The sequence below is a fragment of the Notothenia coriiceps genome, unplaced genomic scaffold (genome assembly GCF_000735185.1).
Source record: "Notothenia coriiceps isolate Sejong01 unplaced genomic scaffold, NC01 NC01_scaffold00000339, whole genome shotgun sequence".
NCBI classification, from domain to species: Eukaryota; Metazoa; Chordata; class Actinopteri; order Perciformes; family Nototheniidae; genus Notothenia; species Notothenia coriiceps.
The window spans coordinates 5640177-5653315 of NW_011333040.1; the positions used below are offsets into that span (position 1 = coordinate 5640177).

The window sequence follows — 13139 nt, forward strand, 5'->3', positions numbered from 1 at the left end:
TCACAGTCAATTTGATGTCAAACCCCTCGATGGCCTGCCATGGAACAGATGGTATTACAATATGTGGACAGCACTATTAACAGATCCTTCCATTTTGTGCCTGTGTTGGGAGAGCAGCACATCACTGCAGAGGGCTTTACTGAGCCAAAACTGTCAGATGGCCATTCCACCTTTCATGTGAAAAGGGAGTTGGGCTTTGCAGTAAAGACAGCATACACAATGACACATTCTCTGTTCTGACATCGCCAAGTGGCATAGTGTTACTTTGTGTCTAGTGTTCTCTTTTGATTGAAAACATGATGTAGAAACCTAAGTTATATAACAATGCAAGACACCATATGCCACCACCCAGGCTTTGAAACGTTGCCGAAATGTGTCCACTATGCATTCAGACTTTGTTCAGAGTGACTCATGAACCACTTTGCAGTTCACAAGGACTCTTGAGTAATATCCTGTTGGAGAAGAAAGGCAAAGTTAAGTGCCCCATGAATATTTCCCATCCCCATTGTCTAATTGCACATAATTAGCGTGATTAAGAATTAAAGGGTTGCTTCTACACTGCAGTGAATCTAGAGAGGAAGTGGTAGCTGTCATCTGAATGGAAAATATAGCAAAAAGATTATTTGTTATCAAAGATGCATCTGCATTTAAAGGTCACCCATACATTAAGTTAACAGGAAGGCAGGTAGGCAGAGTGAGAATAATTTTCAAATTGGACATTAATGGCAGGGACTCTAATGGCTCTTTTGTACTCTTCTGTAGATGCATCTCCAAATGCCAAATATTAATAAAATGCTCACGTCCTACAGACATCTTGGACTTACTGTTCTGGAAAATAGCTACTGCCAACAACAACTGCAGTATTATTTATTTCAAGTACATCTACTTAGTGACAGTTACCTCTTAAAGTGTGATCATGTATGTTACAGGAGTTACTGTATATAAGCTTTTGGATTAATCACGCTTTAATTTAGAAAATAGAATATAAACAAAATAATTCATATTTATTCAAAGCCTATTGGATTGATAAATGAGAAACACTTTTTAATAAGGTATTACAAAAAGTATATGTAATCTAGACATCTATTTAGTTTCATAATGGCGAAAAAAACTAAAACATTTATTTGATGTCAAGATGAGGGTGCATCTCCAGGGTGAACACACTTTTAGGGGCATACATTTAGCACAACAAAGACAGCTGTTTTGCAAGACACCCTCAGTCCAGAATGCTAAATGTAGACTTCAAAGCCTCAGGGGACTCAGGTGCTGCATTTCATTTCACACAAAGACCATTGGGGATTTAGCATTACATTTGTTGCTAACTCATGTTCATAGTGCCAATATTACATTTACTGTGCCTTCATCGTAGCTTGTTAGCTAAAAAAATATTTAAGATACGTGTCTGTTGCTGCAATATGAATAAAAATGTTCTTTTGGTTTTGTTCTATCAATGTTAGAAACAACCAGTGTGAATTAAATCATCGAATCATTGAACCAGGCGACTTTAACTCAAAGGAAAGACACATTAATCCTGTCACCTGTGATGCACAACGGCTGCTTTGCCCTGCTCCCCCTTTGCCAGACTTCTAACCTTTTCACCTTACTCCTTCTCCCCATGCATTTCAAGAACCCAATAGTATGTGAGTGTCTGGCAGGGGGGGGAATGACATCTGATGAGATCCATTGGCTGGGCTATAGGACTCTCTCTGGGTGGTGCTGACCCCATTAGAGTGGGTCATCAAAGCCTTGTTTAGTTCCACACTCTATGTAAGTCACAAGGCAGAAACTCAAATATTTCTTCTCTCCAAGATCTGCAAAGATATGCCATGAACTTCCTTTGAACCTCCTTTTTATGGTTTGTTAGAGGAATGACTGTCAGTATTGCTTTTGATTCCCCTTTCTAGAAATTGTATGTTGGGTGCCATAAAAGAGCATAAAATATGACCTGGATTTAACTACAGGAGACTTTGTAATTGATATATAACCTACAGTAGGCTTTGTGCAAGCCTTGGCTCTGTCTCCCTTAAACCAAACATATAACTGGCTTGGACATCCTTTGTTTTTTTCATCTGCTGCTGATGCTGCTTATACCTGAAATGCAGACACATGTCAGCTCCTTGATTCATCTGACCCATCATTTAGCCCCCCTAACATCGAACACATCTTGTATATCCCACCCCCACGTTGCAGTTCCCCTAGCAACATTTTCAGTTTTGGTATGTTTTTGTGACATTTTCTGCGTGTGTGTGTGTGTGTGCATGTGTGTGTGTGTGTGTGTGTGTGTGTGTGTGTGTGTGTGTGTGTGTGTGTGTGTGTGTGTGTGTGTGTGTGTGTGTGTGTGTGTGTGTGTGTGTGTGTAGACGGTGAACCAGCTGGCCCACGCCCTCCACCAGGATGAGGACCTAGACGCTGGCAGCCTGGTGTGTGTCATGTGGCCTAAAGCCAAGTGTGCTCTGCTCAGGGATGACCTGGTGTTAGTGGACAGGTCAGACATCAGTTACACTATTTAATGAACACAACACTTATTTACATTTACAGTTTGTCACATTAGCTTTATTGATGTTCTGACTTTCTGATTCTCCTCCAGCCCAGGTATAGATGTAACCACTGAACTGGACAGCTGGATCGATAAGTTCTGCCAGGATGCTGATGTGTTTGTTCTGGTGGCGAACTCTGAGTCCACACTGATGCAGACGGTGAGACATTACAGCTGCAAATGTCAAGTAAAGATAAAAAAACACAACAATTAAAACAGACTCAGGCTCAGGTTGAAGACATCGTGAAGCTCTCGAGCAGTCCAGAGGCCAACAATGGAAACGTTGTTGGCAGGTATATCCTGCTGCATGTTTCCATAAAGCAAATTAAACTCCAGATATTCCGTTTATCTCCTAGCTACGCCATTAGCTTGGCCATTTCATTAACCTGTGATCTTCATTTCTCATGATGAGAGGGGGGAGACACCCTGTATCCCCAGGTCTGCCGTAATGAAATGCCATATTATGTTCCAAACCACATCAAGCATTATTTCTGAAACAGTATGGAGCTCAAACTCTTTTGTCTCTCGCGGGTTTAGCACACGGACAGTACCTTTCTATATCCGGCTTCTTTACACATACTCTCTCCAGTACAGGTTGGCTCTGAGTGTTATCGATGCTTGCTAATGTAAACACAGACAATATTACTTAAAAAACAAATCGCACATTTCCGATATGTCGTCAAGTTCTCAGCAAATCTGGATCAGCTCTGTTGTACCCCCGTTTTTAGAGATGTGGGTAAATTAGTTTGAGTTTTGCATCCGAGCAAACTAAGCGTAGTTTGTTCAGGCACTGTTACAAGGAAATATAGGAATCCCATTGTTAATATTTTCAATACAGACGGTAATTTCTCTGTGATGCTGTGTTTATGCGATGTGATTGGTGGAGTAGGCAGCAGCGCTCAGAATGATGGCAACTATGAACTCTTTGTTATTGTTCCAAAAAATTAAATTGCAGCTGATGGAGTGTTCAGTGTATCAGTTGATGATTACAATCCTCGAGTTCCAATGCCTGATTGACACCAGCTGACAAAGTGGAAGGGGTTATCCCCACAGTTCACGAAGCTGTGCTCAGCATGATTGAAAGTGCACTGGACCAGCTTCTCTTGTTCTAGTCACACAAAGCTCCTCAGGATTATTCTCTCTAACAAGTAGTCTTTTTTTTTTAATTCTGTCGTACTACAGGAGAAGTCCTTCTTTCACAAAGTCAATGAGCGGCTCTCCAGTCCCAACATTTTCATCCTCAACAACCGCTGGGACGCCTCCGCCTCAGAACCTGAATACATGGAGGAGGTCAGTCTGCTTTTAGCATGCCATCATTTACTTTTTTTTGTGGCGTTTGCATGATCCACTGGTAGGAGTAAAAGGGATGTCTACGTGAATTGTATCAAGGCTCATTTACTCCTATTCTTCAACAGAGCCTTTTGACCGCATGTCAAGCTTAAAGGTCCCATGTCATGCTTTTCCGGTTATTAGCCGTCCCCTTGTCTGTTATGTAGCTTTTTATGCATGTAAACGGTCTGCAGAGTCACAAACCCTCAAAGTACACCCTGTAGTGAGTAAAACTCTAACACAGAAAAGACCTGTCTATGCTGCCCCAGGAGCTCCAACGAGCCGTTTAGGACAGAGTGAATACACATACTTTACAGAGATGCTGCATGAGAAACCTATGTGAGTTTGGAACATTGCACAATATACATCTATTTTAGTAGACCTCAACAATGGAACTATGATCAGTAGAAATGGCCATGACATGGGACCTTTAATGCTACATTAAAATATATTATATCGGCAAAAAACGACTGCAATATTAAAACGACGGTGAATAAAAGCTGGTGGCCTTTAAGACCCAGGCTGCCCTGTGGTCTGGTTGAAGAACAGCTGGTACTTGAGTATATTTTTTCAGACTGCAGCAGGGTCACAGGCAAGTTTTGTCTTTTAATATATTTTGGATATCGATATCGCTGATGCTCAGTAGATTGGTTTAAACTGACCGCTGAGCCTCCTGTCCTGGGGTCATCCCGTGCCCGTTAGTCATGTTTCCACTCAGGATTTATTGCTCCTCTGTAAAAGTTAACAAGAACCTCGCTGTGGAATTATGCCCTAAGTATTATTGATAAATACAATATTTGTTAAACTTCTTTTCACCAGGATAGAGATTCGCAATGGCCATCACAGGTTCTTTGTCTTGTCCTATTTTTCTATGAGTCTTTAGTATTTATGAATTATAAATTAACAGGTTAACAGAAAGGATAATATTCACCTTCAAACAAAGTTTTTGAAGCAGTAAAAGGAAATAATTAAGTAACCTATAGACAAAAGGGGGTAAAAAAAACGTTAATTTCATCCCCAAAAAAACACAATGATTAATGATTAAAACAGCTGCTATAATAAAAAACAACAGGAAAACGTCTGCCTGCTCTCCACAATAATAATAATAATACATGAGACTTGTATAGCGCTTTTTGACAGAGAATAAAAAAAAGAGATGAACAAAAACAAAAAATAGGGGGGGGGGTGGTCAGTGGTTGGATGCAGTGTTGAACAGGTGGGATTTGAATGCTGTGAGGGAAGAAGAATCTCTGATGGATTGGGGTAGTGAGTTCCAGAGGGTGGGTGCAGCAACGGAGAAGGCTCTGTAATCAATCACAGCGAACGGATGGTCAAAGTAAGGTACAAATAAACAGAATCACACTAAGCCTGGTTAGTGTTGCCTGACTTTATAAAGTGTGTTCTTTTTTTTATAATTGTGTGTTTGCGTTCTAGTCACTTTGCTCAGCGCTACTGCTTGTTACGACTTTCATTTGTCATACTCGCCATGAACTGTTATTGCTCTGGTTAATCTTGCCCCCCCTCCGACGTAAGCGTGACGTATGCGGTTCTTGGTTCTTGCCGGGCAGCCGAGTGGGGACAGCTAAGAACTGGTTTTTGGTGCTTGGAGCCGGCTCCGCTGTGGTGTAAACAGGAAAAACTAAAGCTTAATCAGGCTTTAGCCCGGAACCGACCTTTGGAACCGGTTTGGTAGAATTGATCAAACCCTGTTATTTAGCCATGTTGTTACTACAGTTAGGTTTTATTTACTTACATTTGGATGTCTCTGTGGTTGGGAAAAAACTCCACACTCCCAAATAAATTGTATGTGTTGTCCATTCACAGGTTTTTGAATGGACCACATTTTACCACAAACAAAAGTGCATGCCAGCATCTCAGACGCTCAGTGGTTCCATTCTATCATTTCAATAATGTATTCATAAATAATAAAAAGTGTATTATGTTGTCAGGTCCGCAGACAGCATATGGACCGCTGCAGCAATTTTCTGGTGGAGGAGCTGGGTGTGGTGGACAGGGCCCAGGCCAGCGACCGCATCTTCTTCGTCTCTGCAAAAGAAGTCCTGCAGGCCCGTGTGCAGAAGGCTCAAGGGATGCCTGAAGCAGGTGGGGGGGCTATTCAGTGTGCAATATGACAAAGCTTGTACTAGGTGATATGACAAGATGATTGTTCATCAGAGGTTCACCCCAATGTCCCTCCTCGACTCCTCTCTCCACGGTGACTTGACCTGGAAATAGATCGAGACACACCATGTTGAAGGATGTCCCAATCACTTAAATACACGTTGAGGAGAGATGAGAGATGAGAGAGGAGAGAGGAGGGAGGAGGCTTCCAGAGGAGACGAGGAAGGATACACAAGTGCAGACTACACGGAAGTGTTATTGCTACTTGTGCATCAAAGCTCCGCCCCCAGCTGCACAGCCTTCTGCTCACTGCAGCTGTTCTGAATCTAAGCTCCGCCCCCAGCTGCTCGCTGCAGCTGTTCTGAATCAAAGCTCCGCCCCCAGCTGCACAGCCTTCTGCTCACTGCAGCTGTTCTGTTAAAGGAAGATCAGAGTCAGGAAATGCTTAAAGTGCTTCAATAAGACGCAAATATATAAATCTTTTAAATGAATGAGGAGAGTATACTTTATAAAAACATTAAAGTGTAGGAAATATACTTACAAATGTAATAATAATGGTTTGATTATAAAATAATTACTTAAAGTTCTTATTCGTGGTTTTTTCAAACATTTTTTTTTTCAAACATTTAGGATATATATATATATATATATATATATATATATAAATAAAAATACAGATAACGTACCTAAAAAATCCCAATGCAAAGGTTGATCTGAAACAAGCTAAAATACCATACTGAAATTAATATTATTGTTATGATTATTATTAGAACTTAAATTGTATACCTGGAAAAAACAAATACAGGACCGAAAAGAATAAATTGAAAACTATAGTAAAAGAGATGGATGAACTCATTTCAATTAACATGTGAAAACTAAATCCCAGGGGACAATTAAGGGGAGGCTGGAGTGAACGAAGATATCCCAACTCCTACCTGAGGACTCCTCTGTCTCTTAGTGCTGCCCCTGTGAGACGTGAGACGCGAGGAAGAGAGACGCGAGGGTGAGATGCAAGTGAGGGAAAGAAGGAGGCCAGATAATCAATTGGGATAAACCTCAGATGTTGGGCTTTCCTCTGTTTTGCAGACTGGAAGCCCAGCTGTTTGGACCACACCTCATTTCTGTATATAGCACTTAAAAACTGCTCGCAGGATTCATGCTGTTCTGAATTTGTTTCCTCTTGGATCATTGTAAGTCGCTTTGGATAAAAGCAACAGCTAAATGAAATGAAACGCAATGTTCCATGTTTTTGGTCAAATCTCTTTCAATTGGACATCTTTAAGTTTCTCCTTTCATAATGTCAGTTGAAAATACTGTAATTCCTAATATTTGGTTGAAATATGTTTTCAATTTTAAATGTTGAAAAGGCTGTATTGGCACATTTTCACCAAAAACATTTTCCTTCAACTCTGACTACCGTAATTTTCGGACTATAAGCCGCACCTGAATATAAGCCGCAGCAGCGGCATACCACTCTCGGTTCCACTTTTACTTTTGCGCGCTACCTGTCTCACTCTTTTCCGGCCTCCAGCTTTTCCTGCTGGAACCCGCCGCTTAAAGGTGGGGGTCCGCGGACCGGCCATAGAGCCCATAGAGTTAAAGGTGTTGGCCGTTAGCTGTAAAAATCCATAGATTAGCCGCACCGTTATATAAGCCGCAGCGTCGAAAAATAGGGAAAAAGGCGCGGCTTATAGTCCGAAAATTACGGTACCTGCCTGAGTTAAAATAAACATCCCAGCTGAACCACAGTGGTCCTGTCTGGAGGGACATCTATTCGGTGTTGATGTTTTTTACAGCACTGCATTTCTTGTTATGTTTCAGGGGGGGCTCTTGCAGAAGGATTTCAAGCCAGAATGTTTGAGTTCCAGAACTTTGAGAGGAGATTCGAGGTAAAATCCTCACGGATATAGATTTCAATTCACGATACTTGTGAATACTCGGATACATTTATATGTAATTACTTTGACTTCAGTGACACTCCGTTATTGATGACAGGAGGCTGGAAGTTCCCCCCTGCTTTAAGTATTTGCGCTAAGCTAGGCTTAACACATTCTGGGCCTTTCTCTGTCCTGGACAACAGAGATGACTTAGATAAGATGGCAAAACAAAACCAATTCCTTAATGTATGTGCTCCATTCAAAAATAACTGTCTGTAACTCAAGCTTTTATTTAATGACACACATGTTATCCATTTTGTTAAGTAACCAAATAGTCCAAATACCAAAAGTGAATTTCAGAGTAATGAAGTCACCTGTGAGTCAGGGAGCCATCCACTGTGCTGAGTTGATTAGACTCAGAATTCCTCTATCTGACCCCCAAAGGAGAAATGTACGTTGTTACAGCAAAGTATTATAGATAGAGACGAAGAAAATAGAACATGCACATAGTATTTAAAATAATAATAATTAAAATGTACAAGAGATGCACTGTAGACTGAAGTGTGGTGGCAAAATTATTATTGCACATAGTTGCTTAAGATTCCTGTTGCCGTAATGGATGGACTAACTAGGAGTAGCAGCCAGTAGTAATAATACTAATATTAGCAGAACATATTGCAGATAAATGTTGTTGTATACCAGTGGTGTCATAGTCTTGTTCTTTTTTCTTTTTTTAACATCAACGTGTGTCTTGTTGTGTGTAGGAGTGCATCTCTCAGTCAGCCGTGAAGACAAAGTTTGAGCAGCACACTGTGAGGGCAAAGCAGATCTCTGAAGCCCTGCGCCGCATCATGGATTCTGTTCACGTGGCTGCGCAAGAGCAGAGGTAAGTCAGGTATTAAAAGTGGGTTGTTCAATTGTATGGATCATGTGAACCAAAGATTGGAAACGCATATGATCATGGGTGAATAAATCAGATAAAAGTTTTTTATTCTACATAAGCACAAACAGAATGAACAATGGTAATGAGCAGCACCTGGTGGTTTGTGTGTGTTGGTAGAATCTACTGCATTGAGACCAAAGAGGACCGCCAGGACCGGCTGGAGTTCATAGACAAGCAGTTGGACTTGTTAACCATGGACTGTAAGGCCAAAATCAAGAAGATCACTGAGGAGGTGGAGAGACAGGTGAACATGAACATGATGACATCACATACAGTGGGGCAAAAAAGTATTTAGTCAGCCACCAATTGTGCAAGTTCTCCCACTTAAAAAGATGAGAGAGGCCTGTAATTTTCATCCTAGGTATACCTCAACTATGAGAGACAAAATGAGAAAAGAAAATCACATTGTCTGANGGTCTTAGCTGATTGCAGAGGGACAGTCCAGGTCTCGGGACGCATTACCTATAGAAATTCTAGCACACTGAGGTTAAATAAATCCAACCCTTTCCACTCTGTCTTTTTCTAATCATACTATCTGTCTTGGTTGTTAAATGCCATCTTAACAACAAAATGAATGTCTCCTAATGATATTACAGAACTCCTTTATTGTCTTATTTAAACCATTGTAACATATTTACTCAAAATCACTCTTTCAGTAAACCATTTTCTCCTATAAATTGAAATACTCACATGTTACAAACACCATATCTTTCACACACTACAAAAGAACATCTCTACATATGTGACCTGCTCTATCGAAATCAGTCGCATTGACCCGAAGACACATTTTGAGTTGTATACACTGCTGGAAACAGGATATTCCTAGCTTTCTAATGATATCAGGATTGTTTTTGTACTCCAAATATTAAGCGAAATATGTCACATTATATAATGACTGTCACCGAGGCATCATTTTGAGAAAAAGGCCTTCAAAGTTTTCTCTTCTCTGGAATCCATCGATCTGATTGATTATTAGCGGAGCAAATGATCAAAATACTACGGAGGGAAGATATTTTCATTTGGATTACTGCACTCACGGGAAACACCGGCTGTTGTTATGCCGTTCTCCGCTTGTTATGACGTTACAAGCTTCAAAACTGTATTTATCATCTGAATTTGCCAAAACAAGTTTAATATTCTGAAAGCCAAGACTTTGTTTATTTGAAATCAGATGAAAACAAACTGTAACGGACCCTGCCGTGTTATCTATGATTACTATATGCCTTACATTCATAATTTCAGCGGGAGGGAGGGGGAGCGGCGCTGTGGAAGAGCAGAGCAGTGAGAGGCGAGCTATGGTCTTCCCTTTACAAGCTTAAAAAATGCGTGTAGCTACTGAGATTGAATATATATAATAACAAATAACAAAATATACACAGCTAGATCAGATCGCGTTTTAGATGCGACTTTAGAGTAGAGGGGAATTATTGAAACGGGATTTGTACAGTGTTCCGCGCCACGATACGTGTGTGTTTGTGTATTTTTGCGTTTGTGTGTATTGTGTTTGTTTCCCGGGGAAAACACTCACGAGAAACACCGGGTGTTGTTATGCCTGCAGTGACGTTAAATTACTCCGTTCTCCGCTTGTAATTATGCCGTTACAAGTTTCAAATTTGTCGGCCTATTTATCATCTGAATTTGCCGAAGCAATTTTAATATTCTGAAAGCCAAGAATTTGCTTAGGCCTATTTGAAATCAGATACAAACAAACTGTAACGGACCCTGCCGTGTTATCTATGATTACTATATGCCTTACATTCATAATTTGTTACAGTTTGTTTGTATCTGATTTCAAATAGGCCTAAGCAAATTCTTGGNATTGTCTTACAGTACTCACCTTCGCCTCACCACATCAACACTCGCACCACTTACAAAACGCGACTGAACGCATCCACTTTGTCAACGTAGGTCTCCCCACGACCTTCTAACACGTCGTTTTCTCGACGCAGTCCTTACCTTCAACCTGCTGTCTCCCATACAAAAGTTTAGCGAGGTCCGGTTACACATATGTTGAGCGAAAATAGCGGAAGGATACAAAACAAACAATCCAGACGAGGCTGGTGTTTGCCACGTGTGACGTCACACAGCTGGGTTAATGGCTGGCAAGCTTTTCGCTACCGGAGCGGAATAACACGGGAAAGTGGCACACATTTCATGTTATTTGGGGGGTATTTATGGAAAGAATCATTGATGTTGATATGTCAAATGAAACAGTGGAAAGTGATGAAGCGATTTATTAACACAGAATAACGTTTATTTTGGACATTTCATGGACTTTAAGCAAACATAACTTTACTAAACTTCCGCTACAGCAGCAACTAAAATGGTAGGACGGTTCGTTGATCGTGTTTGGACAACGTGTGCAACAATGTTTTCATTGTGATGGAATGCAGGTATTTCTGGTCTGTTTAAGGTTCATGAGACGGCACAATGTGAAAAATACGCCTGTGTTAACATTTGATAATTTGATTGGAGTACGATTTAAAAATCTGCTTTATCTTTAGAGAAATCCTTAAATTATACAACTAGCTCTAAGATTTGTGGAACATTTTCCCACATGGCATAAACAAAATAAATATATTTTGATAGATATCTGTCTGGGAAGTCTCCATCTACAAATGAATTCCTAATTTTAATACTTTGGGATTTTGGACTTTAAGATCAGCAACAGTGAAAACAATTTAGAAAAGTACATTCACCTTAACGATATTGAAACAAATGGCACCACCTGCTGACTAGAACTAGGAATACAAAGTGAGAGTGCAGTAAAACATTTGTTCAGAACAAGTAGGGGAAGCAATGGATAGAATTAAAAATACATTTAACCAAAGACCACTGATTATAAACAAAATGGCAACTTTTTACAATACATTTTTAGATTTAACTTTAGGACGCTTTCTGTATCCAGTATCTCAATGGTTATCAAAAGCGTGTCTAAATATTATAGGGGCAACATTTTCGCCAATATTTGTCGTTTCAAATCAAAAGTTTATAGTGCACGTTTTAAACTTTACTGTTGAAAATGTTGTTTTAAAAGAAACGTGTTGATTCAGCTGCTTGTATCTATGTCAAAATACTTGTTTCACCCCGCGCGAGAATGATCTGAGGATTTCGCTGACCTTAAAAGGGTCAAAATAAATCTCGCTCTAGGTTGAAAAGGAGTGATTTGAGTGCTATGACCAAGGGCGCCGGAAGCGGCGGGGCCAGGGGGCCATTGGCCCCCCCACTTTTCAGCCCTGCCCCACATTTTCGCAGCAGCAGATGCCGCGTACAAATCCCTTTTCAATAATTCCCCTCTACTCTAAAGTCGCGTCTAAAACGCGATCTGATCTAGCTGTGTATATTTTGTTATTTTTGATTATTATATTCAATCTCACTAGCTACAGGCATGTTTGAAGCTTGTAAAGGGAAGATGACAGCTCTCACTCGCCACTCTGCTGTTCCTCAGCGCCGCTCCCCCTCCCTCCCGCTGAAATTATGAATGTAAGGTACAGTAATCATAGATAACACGGCAGGGTCCGTTACAGTTTGTTTTTATCTGATTTCAAATAGGCCTAAGCAAATTCTTGGCTTTCAGAATATTAAACTTGTTTCGGCAAATTCAGATGATAAATAGGCCGACAAATTTGAAGCTTGTAACGGCATAATTACAAGCGGAGAACGGAGTAATTTAACGTCACTGCAGGCATAACAACAGCCGGTGTTTCTCGTGAGTGTTTTCCCCGGGAAACAAACACAATACACACAAACGCAAAAATACACAAACACACACGTATCGCGGCACGGAACACTGTACAAATCCCGTTTCAATAATTCCCCTCTACTGTAAAGTCGCATCTAAAACGCGATCTGATCTAGCTGTGTATATTTTGTTTTTTGTTATTGTTGTATATTGTCACACCATTCAAGTGTATCCATATAAATTACAACCAATAAAAAAGCTTAGATTTGTTTATTTGTTACGTTGTTCTGTGTGTCAGCCGTTAACCTAGATAGAAAGAATATATAGCCTACGCTTACAAACATGTCAGAAGAACCAGCGCAGAAGAAAACTAAATACAGTCAATCTAAACTTACATTTAACAACTGGAAGGTCACATCCCTGACATCCACATCTCCGGAGCCTGGACCTTCTTCAAACAGCGAAGCCAGATGAACCCAAAAGCAGTAGCTCTGCGGCCGCAGAAACTGTCAAAACCGCCGCCGCCCCCACCGCCGCCGTTGTTGAACCGAAATAGGCTAGTTCCGACTACATGGAGGTTTGTTGTCGGGACATTGAGGCGGGTAAAGCTGTACAGCTAACTATCGGAAAAAAGGAGACCGCTAGTAGATT

At 40.6% G+C, this 13139-nt stretch overlaps 3 protein-coding genes across 5 annotated transcripts in view; 2 read left to right on the top strand and 1 right to left on the bottom strand.

Annotated features, from left to right (window-relative positions):
• The window catches only part of LOC104943801 (high affinity cationic amino acid transporter 1-like), a 228951-nt gene that overhangs the window by 136111 nt on the left and 79701 nt on the right, over positions 1 to 13139 (top strand). The window lies entirely within an intron of this gene.
• The window catches only part of cd2bp2 (CD2 (cytoplasmic tail) binding protein 2), a 297553-nt gene that overhangs the window by 125510 nt on the left and 158904 nt on the right, over positions 1 to 13139 (bottom strand). The window lies entirely within an intron of this gene.
• Positions 2346 to 7001, top strand: LOC104943790 (mitofusin-2-like). The gene is made up of 5 exons (XM_010769258.1): positions 2346 to 2485; positions 2588 to 2696; positions 3719 to 3826; positions 5815 to 5968; positions 6873 to 7001. The coding sequence occupies exons 1-5, from the start codon at positions 2430 to 2432 to the stop codon at positions 6881 to 6883; spliced, it is 438 nt and encodes a 145-aa protein (XP_010767560.1). The 5' UTR covers positions 2346 to 2429; the 3' UTR covers positions 6884 to 7001.